Consider the following 25,317-nt stretch of genomic DNA (forward strand, 5'->3'; position numbering starts at 1 on the left):
AACACACACACACACACACACTGCTCGCATTCTCTTCTAAAACAAGCAGCGCTCCTGTGTGTGTGTTGGTTTAGTAGTATGTATTTTAGTTACAGGTATCGGATGACTCTTGTCTCCCAATAACCATGACCTAATTTGAGAATAGATTCACAAACACATCCACACACTGCTCTAAACTCCAATAATTATTTCGATTGAGGCATCGCTAGACCTGAATTGATTCTTTCGACTGAGGCATGGCATCACTAGGTTTGTTTGGAAGTTTCCACAAATTTCCAATCTGCGTCATTCAGAAAATTCTACACATTTCTCTCCTTTGTGTGTTTGTTTTGCAAAAATTGAGTTAACTTGCTAATGCCTTCAGCTTCACCTACAGGAGTAAATAACTCTCAGTTCCATTTAACAGGTTACCATAGGGATTCCTTAGAATTCCACAGACTCCCAAAACAAAACAAAGGAAAATATGTAGATTCTGTGTGGAACTTGGTATTGTTAATCTGAGGCATTAGAAGTAAAAATGCATGATATATCGGTACAATATTGTTTCTCAGCCTGATATAGTTTTTTTAAAAATATATCACATCACACTGTTGATATTGGATATTTAATTTTGCATGATTAATTACCCTATTTTTACATTTAGATGAACTTAAAGGTAATCCTGAAACACTGTTGTGTAATCCTTAGCAAAAAGCTAAATAAAAATATAAAAATTTTGTATGGTACATTATAATGTTGTGATGCCTAAATTCACTCATAACATTTAAATAAATTGATTTTAGTTTTTGACAAAATAATGCAGAATATTAATTTAGGTTATTATTTAATGATGATGATGATTAATTATTATTATTATTATTATTATTAATAATAGTCTATGATGTTCTGGATATTTCCTACATTCCTATGGCTTGGGTCCCTCAATATATATATATTTTTTTAATTAAAGAACAGTAATTATAATTATTTATAAAATATTATTATATTATTTTAAAATATAAAAAAAATGTAAAACAATTAATTTGTTTTTTTTAAAGTATTATTTATTAAAAAAGGCTATATATATTTTTTTTTAATTATTATAATTTATTATATCAATTAATTACTATAATTTATTAATAATTTATTATTATTATTATTATTATCAGTTGAAAAGATATTGTGCTACTTAATATTTTTGTTTTTGATAAATAGAAAGTTTATTTGAAATAGACATTTTTGTAACATTGTAAATGTCTTTTGATCACTTTGAGTCCTTGCTGAATAGTGGCTCATTACATTGGTATCAGACAGAACTTTAATATTTGTGCATCTCTAATTAGTAGTACTCTATATTAAAAGTCTTTAAATTGAACTGTTGCAAACATTTAATAAACAAAATGAATGAATGGTTAAGATAGCAAGGAGGGATTTTGTTTTCTGGCTTTGTGTTTAGGTGAATGTCTGCCCCCCTCTGGCCAAACACAGGCGGTGCGCTGTCTTTCCCACATTTCAACATGTTGCTGACCCAGAACAGATGATATCGGCTTACCGAGACCTCAGACACTTTGCTAGAATGTAGTTGTGTGTTTGATGTGGTGGGTGTGTCTGGGCGTGTGTGCGTTATTTTAGTTCTCTATGTGAAATAAAAGACACTTCACATCTGTGCCTGAAGGAGCGTGTGAGATCATACCACCAGAGTTATGCTCACACATAGCTGATAGTGTCTAGTTTTACCATAAAAATGCCATCCTGTCTGTCAGCCAGTGATTACGTCACATCCTGGTATCTCACATTGATTGACTGAATGACTCACACTGCACCTGCGGTCACAGGAAACACTGTCCACAAACAGGAAGTGCTACAATACCGCTTTAATGTGGCTAAGTGTGACTCATTCAACCTGCAATCACACAAAAGAACAGAAACTCACATGTATGTGCAGAAATGTGGACTGGCTAATATTAATGCTCCATGAACATTTTTTTGTATAATGGTCTGTGGTAAACCAATGTCCATTCTCAGGCTAAACGCACGGATACACACTTAGAGCAGGGGTTTTATCATTTTGTATTCTAAATTTACTTTTTTTTTTTTTTTCTATTTGTCCATTCATGTTAGTTTTGTTTTCTGTAGTTTTTTCTCTTTTTCTCTGTGACTATAAGTTTTAGTTTTTTGTTTTGCTTTTGAGTTTTTATGACTATTTATTCAATATTTTAGTTTTGGGATTTTAGATTTTATTTTAGTAGGTTGATTACATTAGTTATCCACAACTTAAAGTAAAATTTGTGTGGTCATTTTTATGCCTTTTAGATTTTTAGATTTTTTTTTTGTATTAGAGCATAAAACAAGCTCTGTGATCAACAAAAGTGATACTTACACGTTTTGTCCAACAAGATAATTGTCGCAGATGAACAGAACTTTGATGAATTTTGAAAAGTGAAAAGCTAAAGGTAGTCTATAAACTAACGAAATGTTTTGGCTTACAAATTTACGTCATACCTGCACCGCTCTATTACACTACTGTTCAAAGGTTTGGGGTCAGAAAGGGTACCAAGTAGTTTGTTTCTCTTCATTTCTTATTCTTTTTTTTTTATAACTAATACTTTTATTCAGCAAGTATGCATAAATTGATCAAAAGACATGTACAATGTTACAAAAATGTCTATTTCAAATAAACTTAAGCAAAACCCATATTAAGCGACACATCTTTTCCAACTGATAATAATCATGAATTATGAATAAATTATTGAAATTAATTAATATAATTAATTTTGTATATATATTATTCATTAATAGTACATTTTTTAAAAATATATTTAATTTTTTATTAAAATTTTAATTTATAATAAAATGTATTAAAGGGGTGGTATAATGCCCTTTTCACAGGATGTAAAATAAGCCTTTGATGTCCCCAGAGTGTGTATGTGAAATTTTTGCTCAAAATACCCCACAGATATTTTTATGTAGCATGTAAAATTTGTCACTTTTTGAGAGTGAGCAAAAACGCACCGTTTTTGTGTCTGTCCCTTTAAATGCAAATGAGCTGCTGCTCCCGGCACAGGGGGCGGAGCTACAACAGCTTGTGTTCTTTTACCTCACACAGACATGCACTGAAAATTTCAAAAACTTTTAGCCTTTAATGTTCAAACTGGAGTCAGACAATGATGGAGAGACTCAAGAAGAAGTGACCACATGTAGATTGCAACAGGACATTTCTGAATGGTTAGTTGAAGAATTTATGCACGATAATCTATAAATCGCGTTCCCGGGGGCGGGGTTTATGTAAATTCTAGGGTTGGTGATGTCACTAATCGTGTATGGAATGTCGTGTAGTTCCTACCAGTCGTTTGTTGTAGTCCTTAAAAAACGATTTCTTTAAAAGCAAATATCTTCCTTTGCTTTGAACTTTGAGCGTTGTAACTTTGCAGATGTTGTTTATGCTCAAACAGCAACATTACACACTAAATAAAGTTAAATCATAATCAACCATCCCTTTAAAATATATATATAATTAAAAAATATATATATATTTCACAATATTACTGTTCTATTGTATTATTGATCATCAGTGGAGCCTTGGTGAACATAAGAGACTTATTTCAAAAAGAACCCTAAAACAATTCTTACAGACCACAAACTTTTGAGCGTCAGTGTAGTGTGTTAGGGTTATACAGTACAGGCCAAAAGTTTGGGGACATTACTATTTTTAATGTTTTTGAAATAAGTTTCTTCTGCTCATCAAGCCTGCATTTATTTGATCAAAAATACAGAAAAAAAATGTAATATTGTGACATATTATTACAATTTAAAATAATTGGTTTTCAATTTATTATACTTTAAATTATCATTTATTTCTGTGATGCAAAGCTGAATTTTCAGGATCATTACTCCAGTCTTCAGTGTCACATGTGACATCCAGTCTATCACATGATCCTTTAGAAATCATTCTAATATTCTGATTTATTATGAGTGTTGGAAACAGTTCTGCTGCCTAATATATTTGATGAATAAAAGGTTAAAAAGAACAGCATTTATTCAAAAAAATAAAAAATAATTTCTAATAATATAAATCTTCTTTACTATCACTTTTTTATCAATTTAACACATCCTTGCTGAATAAAAGTATTGATTTATTTCAAAAAAAAAAACAAAAAAAAATTACTGACCCCAAATACTGACCAGTAGTGTATATTGTTGTTACAAAAGATTTCTATTTTTAAAACATTTGCTTCTTTTTTTATTTTTTTTTATTTTTTTTTATTCATCAAAGTATCCTAAAAAAGTATCACAGGTTATGAAAAAATATTAAGCAGCAGAATTGTTTCCAACTTTGATAATGAATCATCATATTATAATGATTTCTAAAGGATCATGTGATAGACTGGAGTAATGATCCTGAAAATTCAGCTTTGCATCACAGAAATAAATGATAATTTAAAGTATAATAAATTGAAAACCAATTATTTTAAATTGTAATAATATATCACAATATTAAAAAATTGTCTGTATTTTTGATCAAATAAATGCAGGCTTGATGAGCAGAAGAAACTTCTTTCAAAAACATTAAAAATAGTAATGTGTCCAAACGTTTGGCCTGTACTGTATATTAAAATAGTACGTTTACCGCAGAAAACACTCATCTCTCAGTTTTTTGCATTAATGGTGTGATTCCTGTGGGTGAATATTTCTGTGTGATCTGTTACTTTCTCTTTGCATGTACCATGTGAAATTTTAGTATTAGAAAAAATGGAAAATGTTTTTACATTTTACTTGACTAGATTGATAAGCGATTTTATCACATCAGCCTTATATTGAAATGATTTTTCAGTTTTATGCCTATATTTTTTTAATTGAACATTTATTTTGGTGCAATGCCTTTCCCTATACATTTCATTTGTAAGTGCATTACTGTAAACACATTTTGTTTAGGTTTTTTTCCCCCAAACTGAATAAGTACTATTCTCTTATATATTATGAAATTAATTTCTGTGTGAATCAAACTTTTTTAGGCCACAACAAAAAGAAAAACACTGACTATGTAGTTCTGCTAGAAGACAGTAGAGGGCGCCAACGATTCAGATGTGATTGCCTAGACAAGCATCTCTCTCTCTCTCTCTCTCTCTCTCTCTCTCTCTCTCTCTCTCACCACCCCCCCCCCCCCCCCCCCCCCCCCCCCCACACACTTTTTCTTTAATCAACATTGCTTGTTTTAAAACAATGCTACTACTCATGTTTGGCCCTCTGTCAGGTATTAAGCAACACAAAAGCTCTTTTATGCCCCCTTCTGTGATAACGTCCTCTCTCTTCTCCTGGACGGGAAGCGGTCGCCGGTTATAAACAGGACGTGTTACAGCATCTAAACGTGCTGCTTCTGGATCAGACGTGTATGTGTGGACGTCTTGTTTGTGTGGATGTTTTCCTCAATGCTTAAGGAAGTGTGTGAGTGGTGGCGTCTTAACAGGAAGGGTCTGTGAATTGGTGCTACTGGGTGTGTTGCATTCACTTCTGACCACATGATCTGTTACGTGTGTATGATCATGCAGAGTGGGACTGAGATTTATCCTGCCACCAATGACCAGTGAATCATTTCATATATGTTATAATTGAAAGGTTTAGTTCATAAACCTCATGAGTCACGATTTACGCACCCCCATGTCGTTCCAAACTCGTAAGACTTTCGTTCGTCTACGAAACACAAATGAAGATATTTTAATCTAAGAGATTTCTGTCTCTCAGATGACAGCTATGCATCTGACACTTTGACGCTTCAAATGTTCATAGAGATCGTAAAACTAATCTACATGAATTGAGCGGTTTAGTCCAAATTTTCCGATTGAATTCAGGCTTTTATTCACATATAAACATTCATCAACGCACATGCAGCTCAAGCATGTTGTTTACTTGACGTGTGAGAACCAATGAGGTTCATTCTTGTTACGCAGCGCGTTTGAGCTTCAGAAAGAGCGAGGTTTGTTCTCTCGTGTCCAGTAAGTACGGTTGAGCTTTTTTATGTGCGCTGATCAATGACAGAAATTTCACAGGTTACATTTAAAATATTGTCATTTATCTTTCGAAGATGAATGAAAGTCTTTTGAACGACATGAGGGTGAGTAATTGATGACAACTTATTAATATTTTGGGTGAACGAACCCTTTAAGTTCAGTGAGCTGGTGTGGCCGTCTCAAACACAAACCTGTTTCCATTAGCGACAGGCCTCATGAGGGATTGAAGCAATGAGCCACGAGAGACTGTACAATGACAGTGGGTTTACATGGTTTATTTTTTACAGTCTATGGTTTACACGGGATGTGGCTTGGCAATATGCGAGAATTCTTTTTTTTTTTTTAAAGGATAACTGGTGCCAAAATGCAACCTAGGGTCTTTTTGTTAATCTACCCAAGGCAAACTTTCGTTTAAAAGCATAATTGGAATGGAAACGCCACTTTTAAGTTTGACCGTATTTTCGTTTTCGGTCAAATTGCCTTTTGAATGGGAGTGCTTGGGGCACTTATATGATAGCATCAAAATCGCTATTTTTAAAACACTAATAAGGCTCGACACAACATGAAACTTTGCTCGAAGTATCACCAGAGGCTCTACACATGAACTCGAGCATTGAGAACATTGTTTGTGTACACAGAGTTTACTAAAAAGAAAGATTTTGAACAACTCAGTGTATCTCTGTCCGCCGGCATTTTGACAGTCAACAATAGTCGATCTCCAAATGCAACGTAACAGGGAGGAGAGTAAAGATGGAAAACTCCTAAAGCTTAGTTCCATATATATTCACGGATAATTTGTTGTTTTGTCGTTAGTGAAAATCAATATTGACCTTGTGTTTGAAAAAGGATCCTCATATAAGAAACAATACAAAAATTCAGAGTCAGTTCATTCACTTTTGGAGATCGACTATTTTTGACTGTCAAAATGCGGGCGGACACAGCTACAGTGAGTTGTTCAAAATCTTTTTTTTTTAGTAAACTCTGTGGACACAAACAATGTTCTCAATGCTCGAGTTCATGTGTGGAGCCCCTGGTGATACTTCGAGCAAAGTTTCATGTTGTGAGCCTTCTTAGTGTTTTAAAAATAGCGTTTTTTGATGCTATCATAGTAGTGCCCCATTCACTCACATTCAAAAGGCAATTTGACCGAAAACAAAAATACGGTCAAACTTAAAACATTTACATTTAGTCATTTAGCAGACGCTTTTATCCAAAGCGACTTACAGATTAGGACTAAATTAAGCGAGTCATCATGAAGAGGCAAAAAAGTGGCGTTTCCATTCTAATTATGCTTTTAAACGAAAGTTTGCCTCGGGTAGATTAACATAAAGACCCAAGATTGCATTTTGACGTCAGTTATCTTTTAAGGATCCCATGAAATAAATAAAAAGCAATTTTGTGTCTTTTAGTCTTTGGGGCCATCTAAATGCCAACACACTCTTAAATGTTGATGAAATGGCATGCGTTTTGTTGATAAGCATTTAAAATGTCTCTTTTAGGAAAATGGACAAAGAATATTAATGGCTAATCTTGTGCACTTTTGCGAAACAAGTCAAATTTTGCATTACTACATTAATCTTAATCTGAAGGGGTACAAGACACTTCTGTGTTTGTGTGTGTGTGTGTGTGTGTGTGTGTGTGTGTGTGTGTGTGTGTGTGTGTGTGTGTGTGTGTGTGTGTGTGTGTGTGTGTGTGTGTGTGATATCCTGGTAAACCCTACATTGTGGGGATCATTGAAAGATAGTAAAACCAGTCATTTTTGTCCTTGTGGGAAACATTTTTGATCCCCATGAGGAAATCGGCTTATAAATCATACTTTAATGATGTTTTCTGAAAATGTCAAAATGCTGAAAAGTTTTCTGTGATGGGTAGGTTTAGGGGTAGGGGATAAAATATACAGTTTGTACAGTATAAAAATCATTATGGAAAGTCCCCATAAAACATGTCCAGTCTGTCCGTAACTGTCCAGCTGAAGATGAACTGTGGCCTCCTCTCCTTTGGTCGGGTTCAGACTCATATGGTCAGTTATGTGTAAACTAAGCTATAGGGCAGAGCGTGTGTTTGTGTGGGTCAGAGTGAGATGGGTTCAACAGATTGGGAAGCTCAAAGATCATAACCTTTTAAAGAGAGGAAATTAATATCCACACAGGAAGTATACAAATGTTCTCCTGGGAACTTCCTGTCAGCACGCTTGGCTCACACAAACCTCTCTTGACCTCCAGTGTGTGTGTTAGATGTTTAAGATGCGATTTGGGTCAGTGAGTTCTTGTTTTTACTAGAGCCATTGTGAAACACATGGAGGGATTTCTCAACGCCGCTGTTTTTATCCAGCTGTAATGCTGTTGTGTGTGTGTGTGTGTGTGTGTGAGAGAGAGTGTCTGTGTATATCAGTAATGCATGAGGTGTCATGTTTGTTTAGGTAACCAGTAAAGAATTACTCAACCCTATGAATAACAGCACTGCAGTGTTATTTGTAATGTTAAAGTTCGTTGAGGTCTAGAGTATTTGAAGCAGCAAGAAACACACAAACATACAAACACACACTGCAGCTAAAGACATTCTTCACATCTTCATATATCTTTCCCCTTCATCTCTATTGTTTTTCCATCTCTCTTTTTCTTCTCTGCTCTGCCCTTTTGTTTCTACAGTGGGGAAAATATCATGTGTGTGCGAAAATCTGGCAAAACCTTTGGGGACATTTAGGGTGTCCTCATTTGTATTCAAAGTAAATTATGTTTTTTTTTATTTTCAGTTTTGTAGTTTGTCTGTAATGTTTATAATAGAGAGAGAGAGAGCAGCTTTAGTGTTTAAGCCTCAAACGTGCTGAGAGCAGATCTGTCTCATGGGAACGTGTGTCACAGGTAAATAGGTTTATGTGGGCCGTTTCATTATGTGTGTGTGTTTGAACCTCTTGCTGCACTCAGAAGATCTGCTGTGAAACACTGGAAGCCTCACTGACTGCTGGTCATATAAAGCTAACAATGCGAAGCTATAAACATACATATAATGTATATACGCGCTCAAGTAGTTCCCTTGAGTGTATTTCCAGAAGCGTCATGTTTGAGATAATCCAGACCAGAAAATAATATACAAAACAGACATTAACATTCATTTTCTGACAGACATTAGCAATCATCTTAAAGAAATGCAGAAACGCATGCACGCACATTTTAGTGCTTGATTTTCCCACATCCAAGGTTGGATTGCAAAACATACTCACAAAAATCCTCTAAGGGGGACCATCCCTGTGGATTCTGGGTAATGTGCCCTTCAGCAGCACTCCTGTGATTGGTCCGGACCTCTATCAGTCAGTCCAAGCCTGAAATTCACTGGGTGTGTCCAACCATTTCAACCCACCAACTGAACCAGTGCTGCAAGCATTATCATTCATGTTGACACACACACACATAATTGAGACCAGATGTTCACTTTGTAGCTGAGATGTTTCCTTTTGTCCCAAATACTCGAGTGTCTTGAGGGACACGGAGATGAGTGTCCTGCTCTAAATGAGGACACCACACACATGCTGAAGCTCTCTTCAGACTTCATAAAGCTGAATGACTCCCTGTGGTCAGGAATAATCAAGTTTTTATTAGCTCTATATTGTCAAAAGCTGGCGATCGTGATTTTTGTTGTCTTTTACGATTGCTGGCACTGGTCAGGTGGTATGATATGATGCCATTGAGATTTCGGGTAAAGCAAGCGGCAATTGTCTTTCATCTTAATCTTCACAAATGCATCTCAGTTAATGACAAGTGCTCGTATTGGTTCTTACTGACAACATCATAAAAACAGTCACATTGATAAACATGTACAGGATCGTTTGTATCACTCAGGGCTCAGAAATATTTTAATTTTTTTTGTGCTGTTCACACGTTTCTTGCGCTTACCAAGACTGCATTTATTTGATCAAAGATACAGTTATAACAATAATATTGTAAAATATTATTACAATTTGAAATGACTGTTTTTAATTTAATATATTTTAATGTTATTTATTCCTGTGATGCAAAGCTGAATTTTCAGCATAATTACTCTAGTCTTCAGTCACATGATAATTTCAAGTTGTATAAATTAACATTAGTTAATACATTATTAACAAACATGAATAAGATTAATAAAGATTATTTAAACTCGATTTTTTTTTGGTTCCCCCGTTATTAGTTCATGATACCAGATGCTTTGACTAATATTAACAAATTGAACCTTATTGTAAAGTGTTACCAACATTTTTTTTTGCAAATAGAAACAACAATCTAGAAACTATGTAAGGGATAATGTAGAGCGAGGCCGCCTCGCTCTACATTATCCCGCTTATTACATGGCTACCTACCAAATAAATCAATAATTTGACACAAAATATTGATTTAAAAAGGAGTTTATTTATTTAAAAACGATTGTATTGCTTCCGCTAAAGAAAATAGTCCGTTCCGTCTCTACGGTTAGAATCCTGCGTCCATAGCAACGCTCTGTTTTTCATGGCAACGGTGTGTTATACTTAGCAGCGTCTGTTATCAAGAAATAAAAGACCGCATTCTACATTAGAATTCAACCAAGCCATGTAATAAATAGCTATAACACACTTTTGTTGGAAAAATATGGTATTTCACATGCCATTTTTGCGATTTTAGCCAAACCTCATTTATGTTAGTGACAAATAAGCAGTAGACATCACAGAAAACCAAATATTTAAGTTTGCAAGGAATAAAAATGGATGTAAACCATCAATGATATATGATTTTTAGTGGCAACGCAGCACTGATCTGAAACAGCATGAAGTGACTCTCACTGAGTTTGGGGCAGAGGACCATCCTTATTGTTAAGCCTTTTTACTTTTAACCCTCTTAAATGTAAACGCATCATTCTCACTCTTTCCGTCTCCGTGTTTCTCTTTGCAGTTGGTTGCGGTGTTTGACGAACAAGAGCCTCATGTCGGAGGTGACGGCACCAGCGCGAGTTCCACGGGCACACAGTCGCCTGAGATCTTCTCTGGAGAGCCGTCCTCCTCCACCCCACTATCTGCCTTCCAGCCGTACCTGCCTCACAGCGAGATAGAGGTCACCACATCCACGCTTCGAACCAGTAAGAGACAGAAAGACAATCTCTTATTATAGTCTAGGTCTTTGAAACTTCGATATGTGCCACTGCTGTGGAAGTTTTGGTTTTTTTATGTCAGTCAGTGGTCTCTCCTTTCTCACAGACATGCCTTTGCATGTTCGTCGCAGTAGCGACCCGGCGATGTTGAACCTGACAGCGATGTCTTTCTCTGAGCCGAGCGCGCAACCCGAAGAACCTTCCAGAAAAAACCCCACACGTTGGTCCACCACCGCTGGCTTCCTGAAACCACGTTTCTCCACCGGCACCAACAGCCTGGAAAGGAAGGTATGAAGCAGCTGTGGAAAACATGATTGACTTAAGGCCTGTTCACACCAAGAACGATATCATCCTGTTTATTTTAGGCACGCACTGCAGTAATGCTGTCTTCTGCTTTAAATGCTCGAGCTCTTTAAAGCAGGATGGATTCTGATTGGCTGTAAAAAAAAAAATCTCATTCATCAGCTGGAAATTTTTTTTTTGTGAAAGTGATTCCAAATGATCTCTGCCATTATCTTTATAGTTGTGGTGTGAACTATGCTATTCTTTTACGATTCGAACGATTTCTTAAAACTACATATTCATTGTTATAGTTATCGTCCTTGATGTGAACAGGCCTTTTAAAGGGATACTTTACCCAAAAATGTAATTTCTGACATAATTTTTTCACCCTCATGTCATTAAAAACCGATAAAACATTCTTGTTCGAAAGAAGATCATTTGAAATACGCTTCAGTGTTGTTGTTTTTGTCCATACATTGAAAGTCATTAGGACCCAGTGTTGTTTTGGACCCCATTTACTTTCATTGTATAGTTAAACATTCTTCAAAATATCTTCTTTTATGTTCCACTGAAAAAAAAGTCATACAGGTTTGGAACGTCATGAGGGTAAATGAAGCCATAGTATTTTGTGTAAACTATCTCTTTAATGCCCATTTCTGATGCTTATTAATGTTCATACAAAGGTTGTCAAAGATATTTAGAGGTAGTAAGTGCTAAGAGGGCGGCTGAATTTGCTCTCTGAGCCGATATTCGGTATTGCAGCTTTTGAGGCCATTGGGTTCCTGCTGGTGTCGTTTCTCAGATCATATCCGATAAATCTGTCATTTTTAGTGGCAGAGGTCACATCACCCTTTATGACACCTCTATGAATATTTACTGTCATTGCTGAAAGGTTCACAACCCCACGTTTCACAAACAGTAAGAGCTCTATAAAACAAGCCATGTGACTGCAGAGAATGTTGTGCTGCTGTTTGTTAAATTTATTGTGTGCGTGTGTGAGTTCATTTAATACGTTTGCTGATGTGACCATCATTTCTCTGTCTTCTCTCCTTTTAGCAGAGTAATGCTTATGTCAATGCTAGTCATAAAACTCTCCAGACAATGAGTTATGGATTTCACTCGCTCACACACTCTCCCTCTCATCTCAGTTATTCCTTTGCAGTATTAGGCATTGATTTACAGCCGTTTCTTGTTATCTGTCAGCGCAGTACCAAAAAAAAAAAGAAGATTTGGGCATACATGGCAGTTTACTATATATACTATATATGTATAGTATATTAAATTGTAATCTGACCTTCCATATTTATTTGGATTATTATTATTACTTTACAACAGTTTACTGAGTAGAGAATCAACAGGGAGCTAAACATATTATAATATTCTATACATCTTTCCCTTTCTGTCACTCTCTCTTCAGGGCCAAAGTGTTGACACATATCGCAGTCTTCCTCGTGATGCTGGGCAGTGGTCCAATCAGAAAGAGTTTCAGCGTGAGAAGGCCCGTTCCTCACTCAGCGCCAATCATCCCATGGTGGACTGCTGGCTGGAGCGACAAGAACAGGTTGGGACAGTAATGATCCACATTCCCATATATCATGAAATGAAAAAAAAAAATATTTTTCTATTTTAAGTAGGGCTGAAAGATTTGGGAAGAAACTCTAATTGCAATTTTTCTGATAAAATTGTGATTTAAAATACGTTTCATAAAGCTCCAGGTTTGCTCTGCTTGTTTGTAAGGCTACACAATTTTAACAAAATTTTTTGATATAAATATGACTATAAAATAATAATAATAACTCTTGAAACATGCATCTCATTTATTTATTTTATTATTTGATATCACTGCCTTTGCAATTTGATAATCACAGTATCATATCATGATTTCGGTCTTAAAGGCACACTATGCAGTTTCCGTTTTTCTCAAACAGCGACCCCCAGAGTCGCTGTGGAGTACTTGTATTTAACGTTACTGTCGTAAATACCACTCGCGCAGAGCCGTCTCTGCACTCTTCCGACCGCGCTTTCTTCATTTTCTTCGTCAACTCTGCCATGATTCACGTCTGAAATGCATGCTAGTGTCTTCCATAGAGGCTGCTTCATATGTTGTTGATGTATGTGACGTCGTGCCGTAAAGCAAGTCGTGATTCTCGCGAGATTTGTCGGGGCGCCACCTCTCAAACTTGCAATGCTGGTTTTGCCAGCGGCGTCCCCCCCGCTTTGCTATCGGGATGATTCGCCCTACTACAAGTTCGTTTACCATCAAAATGATTTCAAAGCTGTTATATTAAAGCTGCCGTCGGCAACATTTTTTTGATCATATTCAGTGTAATCGACACTATAATCCGGCAGAACAACATAAATAAGGTGGTTTTAGAAAAAAACCCGAGCTTCTAACTCCACCTGGAGCGTGTTATTTGTTTTGCAAAAATCCAGCGCTCCCGCTTCATCAGGTCCAATCAGCGCAGGGGGGTGTGAGATCTGACTGTCAATCACAGGTCGTGCACACGCCACAGATCCCCCTCACTCGCGCACGTTAATATCACATGCACACGCCACGCCTGAAGTTCGCCTGGAGATTGCATGAAGCGTGATGGCGGAGAGAAAATCTACTAACAAGCTTCCAATTCCTCGGTTATTGCTATCTATGGCTAGATTAGCCAGGGCAGCCTACCTCCGAGTCCATGGTGTTGATAGATGCTGAAGAGACGGACGCGTTCACAGAAAATCAGGTACACACACGCACAGTGACGCACTGACGAGCACGACCTCGATGGGAGGGTGCTCGCTGGTAGTGGGGAGGGGCATGAGAGTTGTAAACATTCAAAATTTTGGCTAATCGACCCAATCTGCCAGACTTGCCGACGGCAGCTTTAAGGTACAAATCTTGCATAGTGTGCCTTTAATTTTAATGGTCATGTTTCTACATTCTACATTTTAAAACTTTGTCAAGTAATTAATAATAATTCGTTACATTTATATACACTAGTACACACAGTACACAAAAATGATTAATTGAAACTAGGCTATAAAAATGAATCTGTGAACTTCCACAAATACTTGACTTTAGACCGAAATCAGATGTCAGTGATTTAGTGTCTCCTCTTGGGAGATCAGATACTTTGGTAGGCCAGTTATGGTTAGGTAATCAGTGGAAAGCATGATAGATCCTAATTTTGCTAAACACCAGAGAAAAAAAACAGTAAAATGTGTGAAAGTTCAGCGTTTTTTCTGGCTGTGTGTGGTGCCTGCTGCTCTCCATACTCTTCAGAGAGATCCCAGTGTTAGGAAAGAATGGCTTAAACATGTCCAAATTTTTTAAAGATTTTGCGGCACATTTTTAGCACAGATTGTTTCATGAATCTGTCACAATGCAATGCAGGCTTTGTAAATAGGCTCTTATTAAAGTATGGGGGGGGCTATATTCGACTTGACAGCAAAACCACTGTTCTTCAGTTCACATGCGAAGGCAAAGCACACTGATTCTTGAGACAGGAAAATGTTCAAACATTTATTTTAATTAGTAACATTTCCACTGGTAGTCAGAGATGATCACGAGAATCTTCTTAACAAAAGTGCTCCATTACATTAGATTTTCTGTATCAAAATTTGTACATAATGACACATAACTCAAAACTTCATATACACTACTGTTGAAAAAAAATTACTATTTTATTCTGAACAATGCATTAAATTGATCAGTGAAGACATTTATAATGTAGCAAAAGATTTCCATTTTTAAATAAAACTTTCTGAAAGTCCTGAAAAAAAAATGTTCACATCTTTTTTCTTAATTCAATGTATTAAAAATATTAAACTGTTTTCAAATTTTGTAATAAAAAATGTTTCTTGAGCAGTATATTAAAATGATTTACGAATGATCATGTGACAAATAAATGACATTTTATAATATATTGAACAAAAATGTTAGTGAAAAAAACCCCTGAAATATAAATAGTTCATTTTTTTAACAAACATTTTTGTGAATGAGGTCTGAATTAAGCTGATAATGTTTGTCTATTTGTGTTATATTGTGTTTATTAGACACAGAGAATTGTGCAAGCTCTGAATCAGTTGCATTGAGCACGTATAGAGAGAGGAGACATAAGGCTGGTGTATCAGAGAGAAGATCCAGCAAGAGAGGGTTTGTGTGGAGGAGGGGAGTGTGAGAGTGAGTGTGTGTCTGTAATTAATCATAAAGGTAAAACAGCGATTATAAATCACTCTCAGCTTTAGACTGCTAATGAGATAAGACTATATATAGATCTCTCTTTCTCCTCTTATCTCGGTTTCTCTCCAGTAGGTGCTGCTGTAGGTCAGTTGTATCACAGTAATTGTTTTTTTATTTCTCTTTAGTATCTCCTTACATTCATGTTCACTTTGTCAGTCCACTGTTTAGTGTTTAACAGATAGATAGATAGATAGATAGATAGATAGATAGATAGACAGACAGACAGACAGACAGACAGACATAGTCTGACTGATAAGCAGACTGATAAGCAGACAGACAGACAGACAGACAGACAGATAGATAGATAGATAGATAGATAGATAGATAGATAGATAGATAGATAGATAGATAGATAGATAGATAGATAGATAGTTGGACTGATAAGCGGACGGACGTACGGATGGATGGATGGATGGATAGATAGTCGGACTGATAAGCAGATGGATGGATGGATGGATAGATAGTCGGACTGATAAGCAGATGGATGGATGGATGGATAGATAGTCGGACTGATAAGCAGCCAGAAAGACGGATGGATGGATTGATAGATAGTCGGACTGATAAGCAGCCAGAAAGACGGATGGATGGATTGATAGATAGACGGACTGATAAGCAGCCAGAAAGACGGATGGATGGATGGATGGATAGATAGTTGAACTGATAAGCAGATGGATGGATGGATGGATAGATAGTCGGACTGGTAAGTAGCCAGAAAGACGGATGGATGGATTGATAGATAGTCGGACTGATAAGCAGCCAGAAAGACGGATGGATGGATTGATAGATAGTTGAACTGATAAGCAGCCAGAAAGACGGATGGATGGATTGATAGTCGGACTGATAAGCAGATGGATGGATGGATGGATAGATAGTCGGACTGATAAGCAGATGGATGGATGGATGGATAGATAGTCGGACTGGTAAGCAGCCAGAAAGACGGATGGATGGATTGATAGATAGTCGGACTGATAAGCAGCCAGAAAGACGGATGGATGGATGGACAGATAGTCGGACTGATAAGCAGATGGATGGATGGATGGATAGATAGTCGGACTGATAAGCAGATGGATGGATGGATGGATAGATAGTCGGACTGGTAAGCAGCCAGAAAGACGGATGGATGGATTGATAGATAGTCGGACTGATAAGCAGCCAGAAAGACGGATGGATGGATTGATAGATAGTCGGACTGATAAGCAGCCAGAAAGACGGATGGATGGATGGATGGATAGATAGTTGAACTGATAAGGAGCCAGAAAGACGGATGGATGGATTGATAGTCGGACTGATAAGCAGCCAGACAGACGGATGGATAGATAGATAAATAGATAGATAGACTGATAAGCAGATGGATGGATGGATGGATAGATAGTCAGACTAATAAGCAGACAGACAGACGGATGGATGGATTGATAGTCGGACTGATAATCAGACAGACAGACAGACAGACAGACGGATGGATGGGTGGATGCTAGATAGTCGGACTGATAAGCAGACAGACAGACAGACAGACGGATGGATGGATGGATGGATAGATAGTCGGACTGATAAGCAGCCAGAAAGACGGATGGATGGATTGATAGTCGGACTGATAAGCAGCCAGACAGACGGATGGATAGATAGATAAATAGATAGATAGACTGATAAGCAGATGGATGGACGGATGGATAGATAGTCAGACTAATAAGCAGACAGACAGACGGATGGATGGATTGATAGTCGGACTGATAATCAGACAGACGGATGGATGGGTGGATGCTAGATAGTTGGACTGATAAGCAGACAGACAGACAGATGGATGGATGGATGGATAGATAGGTGGACTGATAAGCAGATGGATGGACAGACAGACAGGCAGACTGAAATGCAGACAGACGATAGATAGACGGATGGATGGATGGATAGATGGACAGACGGACTGATAAGCAGATAGATGAATTGATGGATAGACAGATGGATGGATGGAAACAACTCCCTTTTGGTTGGAATGTTTTTCTGAAATTCTCACCCTCTTCCAGAGGTTGGTCTGTCTCTCACCGATTAATAATGAAAGACTAAACAATTTCCTCTGTTACTTCTCTGCCTTTTTCTCATCATGCATAGCAACACCTCAGCAAATTAAAGTGAGGCTTGCCGTCTCCAAAATAAGAGCAGGAGTAACACTCGACCATATACTTATAATTGGCTGAATTACGAGGCCTTTATCCTGTGAATGTGGATTTGTCCCATCGTGGTTTACCGTTGAATTTATGTATTAATGTGCAGCTTCAGTGAGGGAAAAAACAGCGTTCTTAAGATATTAGTCATTTCAGTTTAAGAAAATCCCAGAAAAATACTTGGCTACACAGTCACCGTGGAAAACAATCTCTGTTTGCGAGGGAAAGGTTTGGATCAGATCCGAGCAGGACAATGGCTTGGCAACCGAATCTGATAATTTCAAGCATGTTGAATGTTGTCAGAGGGTCTGCGGTGCCGGTCTAATACAGTTATGCTGTCAAACACACACACTCTTTTGTCATATCAGACAGCTGTTATATAAAACGTGATGGTTATGTCTGCCGTAGAGGGTGTATTGTGTATCAAAGCTATTTTCTCCACTTCCTTCCATTGTGTTTTTTCTCTGTATTACACTTTTGAAAACCCTTGTTCCCGGAGGAAAAGAGTGATTGACCAACTGCCCTAGATAAACCACCAATGTAACAGTGAAACAACATGGGGCGAATCAGGGCTGTGTTTCCCGTTCAGCGATGTGACTCAATGAACGTTCAACCACGTCGGTTAATGATGTCACGGAGGTGGTGGAGTAAAAACGAATATTAATTTATCTATTTGAGATCGAATTAATGGCCGATTTTTTGCTATAAATTTCGGACATGGCATCTGAGGACTAATACGCATTTATTTCCAGATTCAGTCATAGGCTTCTTTTTACGCACTAGAGCACGTATGCACATGCACTCTCTTCAGAAACGGCGCTTTAAATCTTTGTCCTTTTTTTTTCTTTCGTTTTTCTTTTGGTTTTTTCTCTCCTTCCTTTTTGTTCACTGCCACTGTTCCCTTGAGCTGAATAATTCATGTAACTGTCTCAGGCCCAGTGTTGTGTTTGGACTTAGAGTTACGTGTGTGTGTTGTTTTTCTTCTTTAATTACAGATTGTATGACAGTATAAGGTCTAAAATAGTTCGATTGTATGAAAACTACCTTCAAAGACATTGAAAGTGTGTGTGTGAGAGAACATATAATTGGTGCCATGGCAGCAGAACATGGACCTGTTGGTTACTGAAACTTTAATGAGAGTGTGTGTACGTGTGTGTGTGTGTGTGTGTGTGTGTGTGTGTGTGTCACTGGTAGTCTGGCACTACTCGGATAATCAAGTGACCGTAGTGAGCATGAGCTCTTGTGTACCTCTCACCTGATCGTAGTGTATCAGGTGAAACATCTCATGTATGAACAGAGGATGAATTCCTTCAAACTGTTTCGAAAAAGAAGAACTTCAGAGCTTCCAGTTGAAGTCTTCACCCAGGTCATGTCATATATACATGTTCTTCATTGATATCATGTCAAATGTACTGCTGGATGGGGTTTTGTTGAGTGCAATGCATTGTGGGTAAAACAGTTTTCTTCTTGTTGCAGGATGAGGAGGAGAACGGTAGGATAGAGCCTGTCGGACGTGCAGATACATGTTTGGAACACATGGGAGTGAGATCGTTGGAGTAAGTGTCACACACACACATGCGTTCGCTGACTGACAGCAACAGTGATGTTATCTCTTATTTTATGTGAATCTCTCCTTCATGCTGTCAGTTTGATTTGCAGGTAATGAAACATTTCAGCTCTTGAGTTTTATTGTAAAAGATGACAGTTTTTTTTTCTAAACACTGAGATCAGATTGAAATGTTTTGGATGAATCTCTTATAAACTGTCATCTATATTCTCAGTCGAGTCTTTCACAGTTCTGTGTGACACTTTCTAGATATGATGACATTGATGCCAAAATGAAAGAGTTTTGGTGTGAATCTTTAGAACCATTTCATACATAGTCTTTTCTGGTAAGTTACCGTTAAGAGATCATGCGTGAACAGGAAATACTGGTAATCAGTTCTGGCTGCATTTCCCTGCATGATAAGTAGTAACATTACCAGTAAATTACTGGTATGACGCAGTGTGTGAACAAAGAACAGGATCAGTTGTATGAGCATCTACAAGGTCTGGTGATATCTTACTGTTAAAAAGACTCCGCCGTTGCATTTGTGAACCGCACATTTGTGTGTTTACCGGAAAAGTCGTTCAGGTAATTTTACGGTAATTTACCAGGATTGCTGTGTGAAAGGGGCTCTTGATAAAGATAATGACTAAAATGCTAGCTCACATTTTAGGACATATTTTGACATTTATGGTCTATATAGATGCATGAACATCATTTACAATGTCTATATAGATGCAAGAGTGTAGTTTGTGTGACGGCTGAATCTCAGCAAATCAGAGCATTTGTTCTGTTTGCATGTTGTGACTCCGCCCCCATGGATCTTTATGTGGAACTGTATGCTTATTTACTCTGAGTGTGACGGTTTCTTTTCTTTTTTGCCTTGGTCCTTCAGTGATATCGTGAAATTGGTGGAAGTGTCCAATGACGGAGGTCCACTCGGCATCCACGTGGTGCCCTTCAGCGGACGAGACCGCAGGTAACAGTCACCAAAGCCCAATGTTATATCAATAAAAGGGCCAAAAGTAAAAATAAAATAATATTTTTTTGCTGATGAAACTCAACAACTGAACATAAAGCTTGTTCATGGTGGCCAGCACTCAATAAACCAGTCAGTGTATGTTTGCCTGAACTGATAATATAGTTTGCATACGGAATATTATATTAATACATTTAATATTCATTTAACCCACCAAGAGCTCTGCTTTAGTTCACTTTAAAGTCTTCCTTCTGCATCACCTAAATTCACCTTGTATGTGTTCTGAGTGATCCTTGTTTGATTTGAGGTGATTCTAAAGAGTCATTGAATCCCCTGCAGAGAGTCCATAATAATCTGTCCAGACGAGATGGAGTATCTAAACAGCATCTGTATGTGAGCGGTCAAAAGGCAAACTAATCTAGCTAAAAGCCGCTTCATATCTCTGTGATCTGCTTCTATCTTCAGGCGGCGAGCTGCAGCAACAGAACACAGAGTTAAAAAGATGAAGAGCGTTATTTATCTTGAGGAATTAGCTTTCGTTCAGAAGTGCTTTATGATGCTGCATTAGTTTCAAGTTCTTTCAATTCGATATCAATCAAATTAATGTTTCATTTCAAATGGATGACGCTTATGACTAAATGAATAATAAATTTCTGGCTCCCAGGCATAGATCAAATGTGTGTGTGTGTGTGTGTGTGTGTGCTGCAGGACGTTGGGTCTGCTGGTGAAGCGATTGGAGCGTGGAGGAAAGGCTGATATCCAAGGTTTGTTTCAGGAGAATGACTGCATCGTTCGGATCAACAACGGAGACCTGCGGAATGTCCGCTTTGAGCAGTAAGACCTGAACTCTGATATGTGTACAGAGTGCTTGTTTGTCACTTTAACTCCTTACTCTTTCTCTTCAACTCTGTTGGCCAGCCGCTATTATTGATTAATCATCTGATTGTGGTCAGTCAAAACCACAGATGATTTTCTACTTACTACTTCATTCCTTCTTTCCCTCCATCCTTTGACCCCTCTATCCATGCATTCATCCATCTGTTCATTCATTCATTTGCATCCATCGCTCCATCCATCCGTTCATTCATCTTTCCTTTCATATATTTGTCTATCCATCCATCTTTTTATTGTTCATTCATCCATCCATCCATCCATCCATCTCTTTATTTGTTTATCCATTCATCTCTTTATTTGTTCATCCATCTGTCCATCCATCTATCTCTTTATTCATCATCCTCATATTTATCCGTTCATCCATCCATCCACCCATCCATCATCCATCCATCTATCTGTCCATCCTCATCTGTTCATCCATCCATCTATCCATTAATCCATCTGTTCCTTTATTCATCCATCCAACCTTCCATACCATCCATTGTGTCTCCTTTTCTCTGATGTTAAAGGGATAGTTCACCAAATTTACTCATCCTCAAGTTGTTCCAAACCTGTATGAATTTCTATCTTCTGCTGAACACAAAAGAAGATATTTTAAAGAATGTCGGTAACCAAACAGTTGATGGGCCCCATTGACTTCCATAGTATTATTTGTTTTCCATACTATGGAAGTCAATGGGGCCCATTAACTGTTTGTTTATCCATATTCTTCTTCTTTTGTGTTCAGCAGAAGAAAGAAATTCATAGAGGTTTGGAACAACTTGAGGGTGAGTAAATGATGACAGAGTTTTCATTTAGGGTTAACTATCCCTTTAAATGAGCCTCCTATATTTTCTGTTTAGCTGTATGTCTGAATGGTGTTGCATTAAAACCCATCCACTCACACATAAATGTACAATTACACAAGTTTCATTTAATTCAGAAAATTTATTCTAAGGTATTCCTTAACCTAAATGTTTGTGTTTTTGTATGTTTTCAGAGCTCAGAACATGTTTCGTCAGGCAATGCGTTCTCCCGTCATCCTGTTCCACGTGGTTCCATCCCCCATGAGATCCCAGTATGAGCAGATATCCCATAATGAGAACAACCCCAGAGCGAACATTGACCTGTCTGGACGTTTCAGCCCAGATTCCCTCGCCAATGATCTGGTCGACAATGCCGGACTGGATCATGCCGCTCACCGACTGGCACAGCACAGGCCACACCCACCCATTAACCATTTGGACACTAGCTCTCCCCCTCATCATTCTGTTGGTTCATCAGGGAAACCTCCATCAGGTCATGCCTCGTCTCCCCAAAGAGGCTTAAGCCCCGCCCCTACATCCGGCTTCACTAAGAAGGTTGGGCGGAAGCTCGGAATCCAGCTTAGAAAAGGTATCAGTAAAAACTTCAAGTTGTCTGTCACTTGATAAACAAAACTGTTATACTAGTATTTAATCAAATTGACTGCATAAATTAATATTTACTGAAAAGATACTCAAAATGAAAATGATTGATACAGTTTTTTATTATTGCTTGAGACAATTAAATCATTAAATAGGCATTAACATTTTTTATTGACATTTTTTTTATATAATTAATTGTACTAAATTATCTTGGAAAATCCCAATGAATTATATATATTTTATTGCAAGTTAGTTTTTATTTTTCATGTATTACTAAATTATGTTGTTTTAAAATATGGTTTATGCCCTGGATTCTTGAGCATATTTTTGCCATCCTGCAGAGTCTGCTCAACTGGGAGAATGTTGCTCTGTTATCTGCCAACAGCTCCTTCCTGTGTGTGTGTGTGTCCCTGCTATAAAGGTGTGGGATGTGAAATGATTGACAACAGTTGGCACAAGTCTTGGCACCTGTGTGTGGACAGGTGGCCCAGCGGGTGCATGGGGTGGCGGCGGGGTTACGGAACAGCGGTGCAGGGAGCGTTGCTAGGCAGCGCCTCGTGTCAGTGTGATGTGTTTCCATATGGCTGTCTGATTCTCTCAGTGTTTTATTGGACCCAAGTCACACACACCGGAAATCTTGCAGTGTTCTTTGTGTAAAGTGTGACTGAACTCTACCTGTGGGGGCCTCTCTCTCTCTCTCTCTCTCTCTCTCTCTCTCTCTCTCTCTCTCTCTCTCTCTCTCTCTCTCTCTCTCTCTCTCTCATGCTCAGATGGTCTTAGCTCAGCCGTCTCACACAGGTTCCAATTTCTGAACCTTGGAAGATATAGCCCTTGCTGTAGGGTCAATAGGTCACGATCTTGTGTTGCTATTCAGACCTCCTATAGTCCAGGTTGCTTCTGTTCCAGCCTTGTAGTCTCCATCAACAGGCTGTAGCTCAATTTTTTCTATTAGCCGCAAGCATCTGATGTTGCTCACACGCAGACAGACAGAAATCTGACACAGAAAGCAGACTCAAAAAATGGGGTGGATAAAAACTAGAGAGTGAAATAAATGCATGCAAATGCAAGACACATGTAAAAGTAGAGAGTTTATAGTTTCAAATGTAAATCTGTATGGCCAAAAATTACAGTATTTTAAGTTGTTTTTGCTGTTATCTGGGAAAAAATGCGAGTGATCGGACCAGCGCCTCAATGTCATGCAGTAAAAAGCATGCTATGCTTTAGCTTCCACAATCTGCTCAAACACTTGGATACATTTATCTAGGTTAACATTAGAGCGAGCGGCCAAGTAAAGTTGCCACCGCCTACATGTTTCAAATGATAAGCCATATTTAAGGTCGATGGATGATGGATTTCCTGCCTGACATACTGTACTTACCACAAGAACCCGACATAAATGTCCTCACGGACGGCATGACTTTTTCTTTTTTTGCGACAAAATTTTCTTTATTATTACAATCATTATTTTTGATTTTTTGTTTTGTTTTTTAATATACTTTTATCATTTATTTTTTGTTTATTTCTTTAAAAAAAAAAACATTATTGTTGTTATTTCCATTATTATTCTTATTTTTATAATTATTGTTGTTGTTGCCTTACCAGAAAGTGACACCAAACCAGTAAGCTTGTGTTATACTGCATTGGTTCTGTGCATGACCATAAATGCCATTTAATAGGGCTATAATCTTACAACCGCTTGTTTCTCTGAATGAAATGGATAGTTGTATATGTCCTTAGGTTTTGGTTGTCTTTCAACTGTGTTCTCTGTGTCTGACAGGGCCTGAAGGTCTCGGGTTCAGCATCACATCAAGAGACGTCCCTCTTGGAGGCTCCGCCCCTATTTACGTGAAGAACATTCTGCCAAGAGGCGCTGCCATACAGGACGGGCGACTGAAAGCAGGCGATAGATTGCTAGAGGTGAAGAATATATTAATAAAATGAGTTTCATAAATGAATAAAAAAGTCTGAATATAGAATGACTTATCAAATGATTTTGTGGTTGGCACAGGTCAATGGGGTGGATCTTAATGGGCGTTGTCAGGAGGAGGTGGTTTCTCTGTTGAGGGCGACTCCCATGGGCGGCACTGTGAGTCTTCTGGTACTGAGACAGGAAGACTCCTTTCTACCCAGAGAGATGGTGAGGATCTGTCTCTGTGTGTGTTTGAGTGACAGTTATGAGATGTGTGAAATCCTCCTGCTAATGTCCTCACAAAACTGTCCATCACTATCGCACAGCATCTCCGACATATAACTGAGGCTCACTGCACTTCTTTCACAAGTACTGTTAGAGTCAAGGTTATAAAATGTTAGCAATTTCAAATTTTCTTCACACACCATTTCTATTTGCATTTCAGTGAAAACCCTATAAGGAGGACTATTTTTATTTTTTCAGTTGATTTTCAACCACTATTTGCAGTTTTAGCTTTTTCCTTTTCAGTGTTTAGTTTCTGTTAAACATTACATATAATTTTACTACTGATTTGAAAACATCTACGTTGTTTTCCATCTTAGTTTTAGAAGGGTCAATTCAGGTAAATTGGGTCACTTTTCACGTTCATATTAAAGGAAAAAAGCCAATTTAACTGAATTCACCCTCTGATATTAACCCCAGTTTGAGTGATCTTTAAAGACCCATCTTTGGTTGCAATGTGTGCATGTGTTTGTTTCTAAGCATTCATGGGTTTTCAGTTGCAGTTTTACCATAGTCCTCTCCTCCCTCGCTCTCTTTAGAACACAGAACCAGCGATGCAGAACACAAGAGAATGGGTA

At 37.8% G+C, this 25,317-nt stretch overlaps 1 protein-coding gene and 1 long non-coding RNA gene across 4 annotated transcripts in view; one reads left to right on the plus strand and one right to left on the minus strand.

Annotated features, from left to right (window-relative positions):
• pard3ab (par-3 family cell polarity regulator alpha, b) overlaps positions 1 to 25,317 on the plus strand; it is an 85,326-nt gene that overhangs the window by 17,656 nt on the left and 42,353 nt on the right. For both annotated transcript variants that reach the window (XM_082173449.1, XM_082173450.1), the window contains exons 3-12: positions 10,883 to 11,066; positions 11,185 to 11,366; positions 12,778 to 12,921; positions 19,221 to 19,300; positions 20,186 to 20,269; positions 20,978 to 21,103; positions 22,143 to 22,537; positions 24,326 to 24,465; positions 24,557 to 24,685; positions 25,279 to 25,314. In XM_082173449.1, coding sequence (XP_082029575.1) covers positions 10,883 to 11,066; positions 11,185 to 11,366; positions 12,778 to 12,921; positions 19,221 to 19,300; positions 20,186 to 20,269; positions 20,978 to 21,103; positions 22,143 to 22,537; positions 24,326 to 24,465; positions 24,557 to 24,685; positions 25,279 to 25,314 — 1,500 coding nt within the window. The remainder of the gene's footprint in view (positions 1 to 10,882; positions 11,067 to 11,184; positions 11,367 to 12,777; positions 12,922 to 19,220; positions 19,301 to 20,185; positions 20,270 to 20,977; positions 21,104 to 22,142; positions 22,538 to 24,325; positions 24,466 to 24,556; positions 24,686 to 25,278; positions 25,315 to 25,317) is intronic.
• LOC309501590 lies at positions 2,559 to 5,250 on the minus strand. 2 transcript variants are annotated; one of them, XR_014206943.1, is made up of 2 exons: positions 5,132 to 5,250; positions 2,559 to 5,095 (listed from the first exon to the last, which is right to left on the minus strand). It is a non-coding gene; the product is annotated as an uncharacterized lncRNA (long non-coding RNA). The 2 variants fall into 2 exon arrangements; XR_014206944.1 differs by having other exon boundaries at positions 2,559 to 5,101; positions 5,132 to 5,239.

Source organism: Leuciscus leuciscus (genome assembly GCF_965113295.1).
Source record: "Leuciscus leuciscus genome assembly, chromosome: 6".
Taxonomy (NCBI): domain Eukaryota; kingdom Metazoa; phylum Chordata; class Actinopteri; order Cypriniformes; family Leuciscidae; genus Leuciscus; species Leuciscus leuciscus.